Genomic DNA, 15,872 nt, shown 5'->3' with positions numbered 1-15,872 from the left:
ATATATTCATATATTTACGTCCCGGGGACTATAAATAATTAAAACCACCCGGAGCTGTATGACCCGGAGTGGGGGCAACAGTAAACTAAAGTAAACCGGGACGGCCACATGAACTCGCAAGTTCCGTGGCAAAAGAAAGGAAAATAATATATATATAAAAAATATATATATATAATATATATTCCATATTTTTTTTTTAGTTCCCGGGACTATAATAATTAAAAACCACCGGACGCTGTATGACCCGGGAGGGGGGGTGGGGGGTACACGAAGTAACCCGGGACGGCCACATGAAACTCGCAAGTTCGTGGCAAAAAAGAAAAGAAAATAAAAATAAAAGGGAGAAAAATAAAATAACAAATATAATATCTCCGCTACGGAAGAGAAACTTCCATAAAACATAGCCCTCAACGACTACCGGAGAGGCTCCTGAATCTAAATCCGTTCCTTAAGCGGAGAGGGAAGGGTGTTTTAGGCGGATGGATGTAAGCTCCGGAAGACTGAAAAAGAAGCAGAGCGCAATAACTCCACGGAAGCCGAGGCTGAATACGCAAAGCAAATCAACAAACTCCGGAGGCGGTCGGCTGAGAAGCGACACCCACCAAACCTAAGGTCCTGGAGGACCCTCTACACCCCCCCCTCTGCTGATGGGAACGGCTGTCCAGCGACAACCGAGGCGAGAGGAGAAAAACACCCAACTACTGGGGCCCCCCACGTGGGGGGAGGGGGGGAGGGAAGGAGGGCTGATGGGGTGACGATTGCACGTGATCAGCCCGGTATCCTCGCAAATCAAAAGATTACGAGGAAAACGCAGGCATAGCCTATGTAGGCTAACCGACCTAACATCCAAAATATACATAGACAAAAATAAAATCAATTACTTAAAGCTAAAAGAAAAGTCCATGCTTTTTAAAACACGGGGGAAATGAAAATAAACTGTCGTAAAAATATTAAAACCGCAATGAAGGCCACTCGATAACAGTGGCGCAAAAGGGGAAAAACTACTTGCTTACTGACAAAACGATAAGAAACGGCAAGCTGACGAAAACAAAAGAAAAAAAGGGAAAATTCTTGAATGAAAAATAGGACGGTGGATAAAGGCGTCGGCAAGCACGAAACAAAGAACGTGAATCGAAAGAATACGTGAAAAAACGTTAAAATAATGAAAATGGAAACAAAAACATAAATGGAAATCGGATCGACTAAAACTGCCACCCAAGAATAACTAAATAAATATACATACATATACATATACATATATATATATACATATATATATATATATATACATACATACATGTACTGAAATATCACATGTTACAAGCAGAGAGGAAGACTACTCGAAGTCGGTACAATTCAAGCGTAAATCGGTACAATTCAAGGGTAAGCCGTAAGGCGACTTGCCGCCCGCCCCCTATTTAAAAGTGACGCCTAATAAAATCCTAAATAAAGGCAAAACGAACCATAGGCCAAATTCACTCCCTAAATATTGAAAAAGGGCGGAACCAGTACTTAACTTAACTTGTTACCTTTAAGGGACTGCCCGTCAAAATGACGAAATATTTTGAAAAAAGTCGATTTCAGTGAATCAACCATCGAATACTTCATGGAAATGGCAACCCACTCCCGAAGTTTCAGAGCAATATAATTGATTCTAACTATTTTTCTACAATATTTTGCTAAATAAGTTATTATTTTGACAATCACAATTCTTATTTCCCTATTATTAGGTTATACAGCGTATAATATAAATATCAAGGAATTATATACGTTATCATATATCATGAATAAAAAATAATATGACAACTCGTCCACTGCTATACGGTAGCGAGTAGGCGATGGACTGGAGCTTTGGAAGTCAGTGCCTTGAAGGCTATCTTAGCAGACGGTCGTCTGTGTCGGCTGCTCGCGTGACGTTTCTTGTGTTTCGTCTGCTACTGTCACCGTTCATCGGTCGATTTTTTTTAGATTTATCTGGATTCTCTACACTGCAAATCATTTCTGCAATGCCAGGAAGAAAGGGCTACATCAAAGAGGATGGCCGGAAGCAGTTGAGAAAGCGAGAGAGGTGAAAGGAGGAAAACTGGAAGAGCGACGAGTGTTCAGCCATTTTAACTCCACCACCCGCAACAGCTGATCCTCCCCAGCCATCAACGAGCCATAAGACCGCCACCACACCACTGCCTCCCTCCACCACTGGTGCTCCAACACAAACTCTCACCAGTTCAGTGCGTAGAAAGATCAGTATTAAAAAAAAAAAAAAAAAAAAAAGAAGGTGTACAATAGCTGCTCTGCTGGAGCATACTAGTCGCCGTGGGATGTGTCAAACTTTAAATGCCCCATTTTCTCAAAGTGAGTTATTGTCTTTTAAACCACTACTTCTTCGTTAGTTTTTATCCGATTTTCACAATTTTTTTTTTCATTGTATTCGTCTTTAAAAAGTTCTATAACTTGCTCAGAACCAATCTTTGAAATGTTTCTCTTTCTTTATTTAAACATTATTTACGTAACAGATTTTTATTACAAATTTAAAACGCAAAATAATAACTTTATCCCATCTAAAAGTACAAATTTTGGTTTTAACGGAGACTTGTTGACACACTATTTAGATATTAAATGGAGACTAGGTTTAGCTTCCCTATCTCTGAAGTAGTTTTAAAGCAGTAGCAGTTTTTTTGGATGGCATACGAAAAAATGCCCTTTTTTATTTTATTCTTCTTTTCTATTGCAGATTTTGCATTCAGCAGATGGGAGAAGAGTCCAGGTATCAAGATTGCCAACCCTAAAATAAAATTTTCAATTAGTTACCATGTGTTTTTGTAACCCATGTCATTTTTTTGCCATGCCCCCCCTTACCGTTTTGCGCACAGCGCGATTTGTCTACAATTATATATGAAATTTCGTTTTTGCGCTATCATATATCGCATTATTTATATATGATAATGATAATGTTTTTCATTTCTGATGGTTGCATACTAAACATCAGCCAATGACAAAAAAATGAGCCAAAAATGAACTCTTAATCTTGAAAACTAAGCGCGCTGTGATTTTTTGAAAAAAATATTTTTTCCACTTCCGCGCTCACTCCGAAACACCTCCGGCACACGGGAGACAATTTTTATTTTACTGCTTCGGCGTTTAAGGGTTAACTGTGCAAAGAGAAGTAGAGCAAGCAGGTCTGGATACCATACTGCATGTAGTCACTTGGGAGCTACCCAGGTCATTCTGAGATTTGGGGTGGTTATTACCCTGTTGATCACCCTTTAAATCAGATGAAACGGAAAGAAGGCGTAAGTGTCCTGGTCATCCCATGGGTGTTGGAAGGCTTCCTCTGCTATGGACCCTGGGTCTAGAACGATGGAACAAAACATTGCAGCTTCCTCTTGTGCCAAGTGGCAAGCAGGTTGATGGAAGGAAGATCCCAAATGCTGAACAGCCTTTCCTTGACATCTGTGTGAAGGGACCATTCTGTCCCTATCACTTGACCCTGGCGACTGAGCTTGTCTACCACTACATTCCTCTTGCCTGGAATTTATCTGGCTGACAGCTCCACCAAGATTGCTACCGCCCACTCGTGCACCTGCATCATCAACATGTGAAGTAAACGAGACACTAGGCCTACATGCTTGTTGACATATCCCACTACTGTAGTGTTGTCGCTCATCATCACTACTGAGTGTCCCATCACTCAATCCTGAAACTCTTGGAGAACCAAGAAGTCTGCCTTGAGCTCCAGGATATTGAAATGAAAGTATTACATTATCGTTTTGGCTCCACACAACTGAGATCAGCAACTCTTCCAGGTGGGCACCTCATCCCTTGGTCAAAGCATCTAAGACCAGAATCACCTTTGGAGATGGAGTGTGTAGACACTCATATTATGAGACTCCTGTCTCAATTCCTCCACAGAAGAATGGGAAGGGATGGAAGGTCCCATGCTGGAAACCAGAACTCCTTCACCCTCCACTGAAGAGAATGAAGGTGAAGCAGCCCATGAGGGACCAGCTTCTCGAAGGATGACCAGTGCCCAAGAACAACTAACCACTGCCGAGCTGGTTGCTCCTGCCATGACAGGAACAACTGCGCTGTCTCCCTGAGCTACTGATATGTGAGTCCAAGGGGAAGACTCTTGCTGATGACATATCTATCAGCAAGCCCTGGTACTTCACCCTATGCTTGGGAGTGAGATCAGACCTCTCAATATTTAGCACCACCCCGAGGTCAAGGCAAAATTCGTGAAGGTGATCCCTGTCCTAGAACAACTGCAACCGAGAGGTCGCCAGAACTAGCCAATCATCAAGATACCTCAAGACATGTATCCTGTGTAAATGGGACCATGCTGACACAAGACTAAATACTCTCACTTGAGGAACTGTTGAGACTCTGAAACAAAGTGCCCTGGATTGGTATGCTGTCTCCTCGAGGATAAAGTGTAGATACTTGCAAGAGGACAGATAGGTAATTGAAAATACACACCCTTCAGGTCCACCAAAAGCATGAAGTTGTGCTCCCTGATGGTTGCGAGCACAGACTGTGTCGTTTCCATTGTGAACTGAGTCTGGCAAATTAATAGGTTCAAGTGAGAGAGATCTATGACTGGCTTCCAACCACCACATACCCCCCTTTGCTTTCTCTTTGAAAAAGATTCAGCTGTAAAAGCCTGGGGACAAATCTATCACAACTCCCAGTGTCTTTCTTCAGCATCACTTGAACCACCTCCCTGAGGGCGAAGTCCTTTGGTGAGCCAGTTACATATGAACAGAAATAGACCAGGTTGCTGGTGAGGGATGGTCAAAACTGAAAGGGGAGTAGACAGCCCTCCTGAAGGACATATGTTACCCTGTCTTGGCTCTGTATGTTGCCAAAGTTGCCAGTGGCCTCAAACACGGCACCCACCACCAACAGCAGCATGTAGAGGGGAATGCCGACCCTGGTGTCCTCCTCTCTTCTTCTTACCTTTAACCCCCTTTCTGGTCTAGAAGGGAGGTTGAAAGGGGTGCGACTGCACTCCTTTCTTAGCAGGAGCAGAAGAAGGCTGGGTGTTTCACCCGATACCCTTCGAAGCCTGGTTCTTCTTGGGGCCTGTGGAGGAAGTGCTAGCCTGAACCAAATGTTGGGCTGCAAGAGCACATGAAGACTTAGCAGTCTTGGTCACTGCCTGGTGGAAAAGACAGTCGTTGTCATCGATGTGACTCTTGTCCATCATAACATCTACCTGCTCCCTAGGAAAAAAAAAAAAGAGGCGAACCCCAGCAATGGTACATTCCTCAGAGCCAGGGCAGATTCTTGGCCACCGAACTTAGAAATACAATTCAGGATAGCATCCATCAGTAAAACCAAATTTGCCCATAGGTTTGACGTCTGGTGGCCCTACTTCCAAATTGGCAAAGTCTCCTGAGGGAGGAATCCTCTGCTGGGACAACATATCCCTAGGAGAAGGCAACCTTGGACAGTGTGAACGACTACAGGTCCAGCCAGGAGACTGACTGGAAGGGTGCCATGGCAGTGGCTTCTGGGTTCGCTGTTTCTTGTTGCATGAGAGCAATGCTCTTTCTTGGCAGTAAGGTGCTGCAGCGAGAGACCTGGAACCTTAGCGAACCAAGTCTGGGTCAACCTGTTTCATCGGCAGTGGCTCTTCCGAGGGCAAGTAGTACTTCTTTTGTCAAGGCAGAGGAGGGGGAAGAAGCTTGTCTAAGAGGGAGAGCGACTGCATACTCTCGGGTGTGAGCTTGTGCTGTCCTCACAACATGCTCCAGTCTTCTTCGAGGCCGTGGCCTCCTGCCAAAAAGAAGACTGTGTAGGGGGACCACTTTGATGCTTCTCAGAGTGTGCGAACTCTGGAGTCAGCAGCGCCTGAATGGGACTCTGTCTACATACTCAGATGAGTGGTGGCAGGAGGTGAAGAAGCACCAGCTTGCTTCTCCACTTGCTCTCATGTAGTGCCTTCACCAGACCAAGGAGCTGACTCCTTCGTGCTGGTGGAGGTGATTTGAGGCTTTGTAGACACCCAAGTACCTGGAGAATCACTATCCTGCTTAGACGGTTGTGCATATGCGATCATCAGTAGCTTTCTCTACCCGAGTTTCTGTAGAAACTCGAGTAGAGGTAGGCACTACAATAGTTCTGGAAGGTGACTTCCCCAAACTAGTTTCGGGTATACAAGTACTCTTGGAGACTCATGCACTTGAAGCTCCCAAATCACAACGTCTCAAAGAGACCTGTGACATGGCTCCCAAGTCCGAAGACTGGGGAGAGTGAGCGAGACCCCCATCTCCCCCCCATGGAGGGAGGCACCAAGTCAAACAACCCATGGTAGGACTTCTTCCAGGCAGGTCAAGCAACCTTCTTCCTCCTCTGGTGGGCCTTGGAAGAAGAAGGGGAGGAGGCAGCAGATGACGACAAGGAAGACGATGAAGATGAAGACGACGACACCTTTTGGTTCCATCCCCGATGGAGGGGGGAGCAGAGACAACACTTAAAAGGTATGGCAGGGGGGTGCGGTGATGTTGGGTCAACAATACCTGGGGTCATCAACAGAGGGGCGTGTGTGGTAATGTTCATAAGCATCTTAGCCATTGCAGTCATCATGACAGTTAATGTGAGACTGCCACTGCACAGAGTCACAGGAGGCATAGCAAGGGTGTGAGAAGCCCTCAGGTGACACAGCAAGCTCTGCACTGAGGGAATGCCCTGGAGACCCAGAGAGTCTCCCAGAGATCCTCGATCTCCTCCACAGCTGAAAGGGAAGTAGGGTTGGGGTTGGTAGTCTCTTCTTGCCCCAAAGGGGATTCCTCCCCTCCTGAATGAGCAGAGACCATCCTAGCACAGGTTGTCCTAATTACCAGCACTTTAACATGTTGACTCCCGCCTGACAAAGCAACCGAAGATGACAAAGGGGGGATTGCTCCAATAGAGTGACAGCAAAGCAAGGAAGTTCTAAAGGAGGAAGGAAGGAACTAAATGGATTGGCAAACAACTGTGTAGTTGGGGTGTGTTACTGCTGGACAACACCTTGAGAGTCCTCTCCTTGTACTTCCTCATCTGTGAGTACTTCACCCACTGCACTGGTGACCAGTTCCAAACGCTTACTACAAGTAGTGTCAAGATTATACAAGCAATCCCTGGTTATCTGTGGCCTCAGTTATTGCCAATCCAGTTTTATGGCGTTTGTCTAGCAATGAGGATAACTGAATTTTAGGGGCCACAATGTGCTGATCCCCGCTTAATAATGCCACCGATCCCCAGCCATGAAAGCCAATAACCAAGGATTGGCAGCAATAACTGTGGATCGGTGCTATATCTCTGATTTTTGGGTATCATTGTGCCACTGAGAACAGAATCACCAGCGGATCGGCACTATATCTCTGATTTTCAGATATCGTTGCGCCATTGGGAACAGAATCACCACCAATAACCGGGGACTGCTTGTACAGTAATGCCCCTGCGACTAGTGCCAAGGACATGAGCGTCAACATTAAGAACAGGTGGTGATGGGTACAGGTTCTAGAGGCAGTAACTGGGCATTTGCACCTGGCACTACCCTTGCACACCTTAGGCTTAACAAATTTGTGGATTTGCATAATAGTAGCATTAGACAAACACAGAAAAAGCACAAAAGATGTATCACAACACAAAACAGGGAACAATCCCACCAGGAGAGTAGACTAAAAACAAAGCAAAATGGCAGGCAAGGTAGAGGGCAACACAACGGCTCCATACAGCATGATGGCTGAAAGCAAGTGACCGTGTACCAGCCTGGGTGGGCCCCAGACTCCCATCTGGCATCCAGTAGATAACTACCTAAACTAACTTGTTTTTAAATGTTAAACAGCCATATCCAGCTACGCTGAAGCATATCCCTTATATACAGAAAGACAGTTTGTATATTTTGTAGGAACAGGTATGGTTTTAGCATTCAGTACAGTACATTTAATTACCTCATAAATATTATGAGTTTTCATGAGTAACCTAAAAGTATTTGAAACTGTCTAGCATTTTTGACATTAGGACTGGAGAATGTCCTCTCTCTACAATGATTTCCAATGTGTACCTTGAGAATTTCAGAATTATAAAAACTACTTGAACAAAGATCAAGTACAGGCAATACCCGGTTATCAGCAGACTCGGTTAATGGCAATCCGGTTTTATGGGGCTTGTCTAGCGCTATAAAATCGGCGATTTGTGGCGCCATAACACACCTAACATAGGCGGCATTATCCGAAACTTGGCGCCATAAATGGCAGAATTTAGGTTAATGGCAGTTTTCCCTTATCAGCAACCCGCCAAGAACAGAAACAAACCCCCCCCCCCCCCCCCCCCCCCCCCACCACCCCCCCCCCCCCCCCCCCCCCCCCTCCCCCCCCCCCCCCCCCCCCCCCCCCACCATAACCAGAGACTGCCTGTATTATACAGCTTCTTAGTTTCTCTCTACTATAAATTTTTGTGTTTTGGGAGTTGAGAGGACCTGAACCAGAAACTTTGACATACAGAGCAAGTATATAGTTTCTCTCACGTATGAATTCTCATGTGTCTTTTTAAAGTACTTTGATGGGAAAAAATTCTCTCACATGCAGAGCAAGTATATAGCTTCTCCCCTGTATGAGAGCTCATGTGTGTTTTGAGATTACTTTGACGAGAAAAACTTCTTTGGCATACAGAGCAGCTATATGGTTTCTCATCCGTATGAGTTCTCATGTGTGGTTTGAGATCACTTTGATGAGAAAAACCTCTTAGACATACAGAGCAAGAATATGGTTTCTCTCCAGTATGAGTTCTCATGTGTGGTTTGAGATAACTTTGACGAGAAAAACTTCTTTGACATACAGAGCAAGTATATGGTTTCTCTCCTGTATGAGTTCTCATGTGTGTTTTGAGAACATCTGATGCATAAAAACTTTTTTGACATACTGAGCAAGTGAATGGTTTCTCTCCTGTATGAGTTTTCATGTGTCTTTTGAGAACATGTAAGAAAGAATAACTATTTTGACATAAAGAGCAAGTGAACCGCTTCTCTCCTGTATGAGTTCTCACGAGGGATTTCTGGTTGCATATCTGTGAAATTGTCCCTTGGCCTTCAGTTGTCCCCAAATGTCTATTTTCTTCTGCAATATAGATCTTTCCGCTTTCCACGCCAAAACTTGGATGGTCTTCTTCACTCTCTAAAGGCTGGCATGTATCTTTTACATCAACTTCATCATAATCAATATATTCTGGCTCTCCCTTCACTTCTATGGAAGAATCTACAAATACAGATCCATCAACTGTGATTTTGCTATGTTCATCTTCCAAATTATTATTTTTTTGTTTCTTTAAATGATATCTCATGTGTATTGTGAGATTACTTTGACGAGAAAAACTTCTTTGACATACAGAGCAAGAATATGGTTTCTCTCCTGTATGTGTTCTCATGTGTATTGTGAGATTACTTTGACTAGAAAAACTCCTTTGACATACAGAGCAAGTATATGGTTTCTCTCCTGTATGAGTTCTCATGTGTGGTTTGAGATGACTTTGACAAGAAAAACTCCTTTGACATACAGAGCAAGTAAATGGTTTCTCTCCTGTATGAGTTCTCATGTGTGTTTTGAGATCACCTGATGTATAAAAACTTTTTTGACATACTGAGCAGGTATATGGTTTCTCTCCTGTATGAGTTTTCATGTGTCTTTTGAGACCATGTAAGAAAGAATAACTATTTTGACATAAAGAGCAAGTGAACCGCTTCTCTCCTATATGAGTTCTCACGAGGGATTTCTGGTTGCATATCTGTGAAATTGTCCCTTGGCCTTCAGTTGTCCCCAAATGTCTATTTTCTTCTGCAATATAGATCTTTCCGCTTTCCACGCCAAAACTTGGATGGTCTTCTACACTCTCTAAAGGCTGGCATGTATCTTTTACATCAACTTCATCCCAATCAATATATTCTGGCTCTGCCTTGACCTCTATGAAAGAATCTACTGTGGTTTCGGTATGTTCATCCTCAAAATTGTCATTTTCTTGTTTGATTAAAGGCAAAACTAAGTTTTCAGCTTCCATTCTCAAAAGATGTTGAATATACAGCTTTGAAACAATGTCAGTTTTCAGTTTCATCCAGAGAAGCTCTCAAAATGAACCAACTATTGCCAAACCTTCAGACAGTGAAATTGCTGGAATGAGAGGAAGCACTGAAGTAAACAGTTTTAATTCATGTAATCACAAAGTCTACATCTCACAGAATGGTAGGTTGCATCCAGGTCTTTTGCAAGTTCAAAATAATCCTAGCTCATTTACAGCCTGCTTTCAATGATACTGCAAATCAAATATTCCTATAACAAAACAAAGACTTCTGACACCACAAAGGAATCAAATCTAGTACACAAATAAAACACAATTATATCAATTAAAAACCAAAATGTTTCATATGACCAACTACACTTCTTAGTATAACAAATTATTTCTAAATTAACAATGTTACATAGAGGCAAACAAAATATTCAGTCATTGATGCAAACTGTCATATAAAACATTACACTAATTTAATGTCAAATTTTCAATACCAGATGTTTTTTTTTCTTCAGTATAAAAAACCTGTATTATATGATGTAAATAACAAAAATGGAGTAAAAATCTTCTCAAACTCCCACTGCAATACATCGGCGACCTCATGAAAGTTTCCTCTGCATGTGATACTCTGAAATAATATAAATAAATAAAAGTAAAAATGTGCTCTGATATTATAACACTGTCCATAGCAAACACAAAATCAGATATTCACAAAAAATTCATGTATCATTATAAGAGAGTTTGTTTTAATTTTAAAACATATGTCCCTTGGCAAAAATGACATTTCGTGGGTAACACCTCAACCGTTTGTGCAGGTGACTAGGTCCGCTCCCTTGTGAGTGTATCAGGAACTATTTTAGCATATGATGTCAATCTGTTCATGCCTAATGTCTATCAGATGGGAGGAGGGTGGATTTCGATCATGTAACTACTTGGTAAGTACTATAACAAAATTTTATTTTATAAAAATGTCACCTTTATATAATTACCAAGTAATTACATTGCTGATTCCCACATTGACAAGAGATGGGATTGATGGACATATTCTACTTCATAACATTGAGTATGTAATGAATTAAAACAGAAAAGTTGCTAACATTGAATACAATGCTTGACATTTCCTTATCAGTTAAGAGAGCCTGTAGTAGAAAACTGCTTCTGGTTGGTACTCAACTTAACATCTAGTGGGTGTGGCAGTAAAGCTGTGGAGCCCCTCTACTTAAGGGGGAACTTTGTAGCAATGTAGTATTCTAGTGGCTGACAAAGCATAAATTGGTACCGCCCTTGCTGTGGGTGTGAGACCAATAAAAAAACCAACCAGATAACATTTGTCACCTTCTCAAAAAGAAAACCACAACCCAACCACTAAGAGTGATGGGTGCTTCAGGTACATTGTACCTCCTGGCTCCGCAAAGCTTGACACCTTGTTACAAAGTGAAGAGACATTAGAAAAAAATCCTAAGTTTTTTTCAATGATACCATGCCAGTTACTAGAAATAGTCTCAAAGTTCTGGAAATTTAACACTGTTTTCAACTTTAGTTAAATTTACTGAGAAACGAAGATTGATTTTACACTTCCAGTAGGTCAAAAGTAGATAGGACATATGGGTCACTAAATATATGAAGGATAAGGAGGAAGAGGCTACTCTGATGTCCTTTTGTTACAGACTCCGAGATCTCAGAGACAATGTTACGGTGTCGAAATATCCTGGTTAAAGGACGACACAATGTTACGGCCTCTGAGGGAGGTCCGCTTCAGGTTCGATATGAAATAATAAAAAAATATTTTTCAACACCAACAGTTGAAACTGGGGATATGAATATAGAAAGAAACACTAACACAACAAAGGTTTATTTACAAGCTTACTAACAATGGTAAATGTAGAATGGTATCTCCTATTTACATAAACAGATAGAATCTTACACTGCGTGAACTGGGGGAAACAGTGAGGTAACAAGAATACTTGCTAAACAGTTTGGCACTTCGAAGAGGTGGCTTCATGAAAGTAGAGCGGCAATTGCAGTCGTCCTCTTGCCTCCGTATTGCAGAAAATAGTCTATTCGTAAGGCAGGAACTCTCCCCTTTTCTTATCCGAAGTCTGCTCAACGTAGAGACAACTCTGCCGTCCACACCGGAAGATGACTAGACCAATATCCAACCAACTCTCGAACAACTTCTTTTGATTGACACTTCGTCGGTTCCGTTTTCTCGTATCTCACGGAAGATCTCTGCTGCTGCTGATCTCTCACTGATAATCTGATCTGTGGCTCTGGGACTAACCGGTGATCTCTCTCTTTTACAATCTCTCTCTCTTCTACGATCACTGCTCTCCAAAGTTCGTTCGTCGTATTTATACGGCACTCTGAGGGCGGAGCCTACGGCGAACGTCACCGACTCCAGGGATTTCTAGAACTTCTAAGATGAATCTAGACGAGGTATTGCATCAGAAAATCGCGGCATTTCTCACGTAACATTAGCGCGTTTTTGCGCTCCACAACACGCCCGACGATTCTGGAACAACCACGAACATAGGCGCCTCCAACAGTGGCGCGAAAACCTCCTTGCTGCCGAACTTCTCGAAAATGCGTTCTCCTTTCCTTTATCTTTCTTTGCTATGAAGCAATTACCATCACACCTTAGCTTCACTAAACACTAGGCTAAAGGCTCTCCTGAATCTGAGTGTCTCAAATTAAATGTCCATTAAGGTGAGGAAACATTCTAGTCAGTAGATGAAAAGAAATCTTGTCCTATCATCATATGTAGAGGATGGTTCCCTGAAAATCCAACTGTATAAAACCTCCTACTTTTCCCATGAAGCTTGAGAGCAGGACGCTTGGAGAACGAACTGGAGACAGACTGCAACTGGAACCAGAAGAGCTAGAAGCTCGGAGCTGGCAGGAGCTCATGGGGGTTAGCAGGCACTTGTGCTACTGGCCGGTCATGGGAGCTGGTGGGCACTCGGAACATGAAATGGAGCTAGACAAGCACAGTGCATGGTGAGCTGGGCACCAGACAAGCTGGGAGTTCAGGACTAAAGCTCTAAAGTTGGTGCCAACCAGGAGAGCTGGGCTTCAGACAAACTAGTGGCCCGGGATCACTTCATAAGGAAGAAAAACATGGAGGTCAAATATACTTCCAGTGTGATGTAGAATGGAAGTAAGGGACATATGCGTTTGGAAGCTAAAAAGGTAGAGGTTGCTCTGATGTCCTTAGCTTTCACTTAAAAAAAAAAAAAAAAAAAAAAAAAAAGGCAAAATGTTCTCCTAAGTCTGAGGGTGCTTCAGAAATGAATGTCCCCTTTTAAGTTGGAGGGTGAAGAGGGGCTCGTCTGACCCTCTGAATTTCTGGTTCTGCTCATGTAATACGTAATAGCTCTAATTAGACCAAAAGCTCATACTTTCTACAGAGTGAGTGATCTTAGGTGCTAGTAGGGTGAGCTGTGATCAGGCTAGAGTTATCGCCAAAACTCATGGGTGCCACACGAGCTGGGTGCCAGGATAGATAATAGATTGGGAGCTGGTGGGTGCTTGTAGCCATAGTAGGCGCCAGGCTATAGCTGGTTCGTAGAAGTCATCAGGCTGTAGCTGACAACCGAGAAGATGGGCACTCAAAGGCACTCCTGGAAGTCAAGGAAGTTAGTTCGTGGTTGAAATTCTTAAGAGTAAAAGACCAAACTGTGTCTCCACCTTCCTTGCTCAAATGTGTAAAGGACTTGAGAGGTCATTAAGATTAGGAGGAATACGAGAAATTGTAGATCCACTTGGTTAAAAAAAAAAGGTATACAGTGCGGCCCCCGTGTTCGCGTTCTCCAGATTCGCGGACTCACACCTTTGCGGATTTCTCTCGGGAACGTTTCCTCGCATTATTTGCGGAAAATTCGCACATTTGCGGTATTTTCCTGAGAAATATCCACAAATTCCTGTTTTTTTTTTATCAATTTCATCATAAAATGCACTTTTTGTGATAAAACTATTAAAAAAACCCAGTAAGAAAATTTTTAGTGGGTTTTTCTTGTTTTAACTAACAAAATAGGCTGTTTTTAGCATTTTTATAGTGGTTCCAAACATTCGCGGATTCTAACTATTCACGGGGGTGTCTGGTACGCATCCCCTGTAAATACGGGAATGACCACTGTAGTAGTGCCTCAGGTTACGAAATTAATCGGTTCCAAAGCGGTCTTCGTAACCTGATTTTTTCATATCTAGAACTACATTTTACATTTAAATTGCATAATTCGTTCCAAGCCCTACAAAAACACGACAATAAATTTTATAATAAAGCTAAATTGACCAATTAACAATGAAATACAACAATTTGAACCATTAAATACCTAACCTAACTATTACTGTACCTGTACATAAAGTGTATTACTGTACAGGGTACAAGAAATACTGTACGTACATGTACGTACGTATGTAGTAAAATGTGGAACCTTACCTTTCAAGTGAGGCGATGTCTGTAAGTGGCGGCAGAGGAGGAGGACAAATGGCAGAAAACATGAACACTTAACTTTATGAAACACATTAAAAAATGGCAGAAAACATTAACACTAAAATTTACGAAACACATTAACACTTAACTTTACAAAAAACTTAAAATTAATTTTTTTTTTCTTTTTTTGATTTTTACATTTTGTTTACTTTTTTATACTTTACATTTTTTTCCCCAATTTCAATTTCTTCACCACTTTCAACTTTGTTTTTTCGTATCACTTGGATCTACCTGTTTACTTACTACTACTAAAGGCCTCTTTAAAAATTAACTATCCAAGGAAGATTGCTTCTGCCTGCTTTTCCCAATGTTCCTGAAACAACTCAGGCAAATGTCATCGAACTGCGCAAACATACGACCTGTGCAGAAAACATTAGCACTTCTTGATTATCTCCATCTTCATCTCCATAGACAGCATCTTCTTTCCATGAACTTCAGCAACATTCTTGGGACCCAAGCCTAATAATGTAAGTATATAAATTTTCATAGTAAAATTTATTATTTGGATACTTACCTACTGTTAAAGTAGCTATATCTCCGCGCCGATTAGGCGAGTCGGCATTTAAACAAAAAAATCGAATGGCTGCCCGGATGACTGTCTAGTTTACCTGTTCTCCACCAGGTGTGTTTCGAATGTTTTAGCTCATCAGAATTCTCCTTGATAGCCCAGTAAGTTGTGGGGAGGCTGGGTGGGTCTACTTTAACAGTAGGTAAGTATCCAAATAATAAATTTTATTATGAAAATTTATATTATTTGAGTTGAATCTTACCTACTGTTAAATTAGCCGATTCCCACATTAAGAAGAGGATGGTGAGTAGTGCAGCTAGACTAAATTCCACTCAGCCATTCGAGCTAAAGAGTAGCCTTGCGGAGAAAACCGCTTCGATTCAGCCGGCATGAAACGCAAGCGGTATGAGGGACCCCTGTGCCTGGGTCCAAAAGCCCTATCAAACGACAGTCACTTAAAATGAATACCTTTACAATATAAAGGAACGCTCATATACAAAATTTGTACCTTCACGCTCCCCAAAATATTAAAACCCCGGGATTTAAACAAAGGAGCCTAAAGAATTGCTCTTTTTCGGTTCAGGAAAAGACTACCCACTACTAGTAGAGGATTAAGGGCTTTACTGTCTTCAAACACAATTCTGTATACTTAAGGTAGTGATCAGGCAAAAACTGAATTGTACTTCTACTGTGACACATCAATCCTATTCTGGAGCAACAAATTGACTTTACACTAAATGAAGTTGCAACTGCTGCTCACATTATGAATGTTTAACTTCAATAAGGTAGAAGATATGGAGCTAGTTCTCATTCACTAGCCTATCCATTATG

General features: G+C 42.1%; 2 protein-coding genes across 3 annotated transcripts in view; both read right to left on the bottom strand.

Annotated features, from left to right (window-relative positions):
* Positions 1-15,872, bottom strand: part of LOC135200175 (gastrula zinc finger protein XlCGF17.1-like) — a 235,793-nt gene that overhangs the window by 45,766 nt on the left and 174,155 nt on the right. The window lies entirely within an intron of this gene.
* LOC135200174 (zinc finger protein 883-like) overlaps positions 8,380-15,872 on the bottom strand; it is a 38,487-nt gene continuing 30,994 nt past the window's right edge. For both annotated transcript variants that reach the window (XM_064228535.1, XM_064228534.1), the window contains one exon: positions 8,380-10,669. In XM_064228535.1, coding sequence (XP_064084605.1) covers positions 8,509-10,089 — 1,581 coding nt within the window. In that variant the 5' untranslated portion in view covers positions 10,090-10,669 and the 3' untranslated portion in view covers positions 8,380-8,508. The remainder of the gene's footprint in view (positions 10,670-15,872) is intronic.

This window comes from Macrobrachium nipponense, chromosome 26 (assembly GCF_015104395.2).
Source record: "Macrobrachium nipponense isolate FS-2020 chromosome 26, ASM1510439v2, whole genome shotgun sequence".
Lineage (NCBI taxonomy): Eukaryota > Metazoa > Arthropoda > Malacostraca > Decapoda > Palaemonidae > Macrobrachium > Macrobrachium nipponense.
Note: the sequence above shows the minus strand (reverse complement) of the source record. Positions and strands in the feature narration are given on the sequence as shown.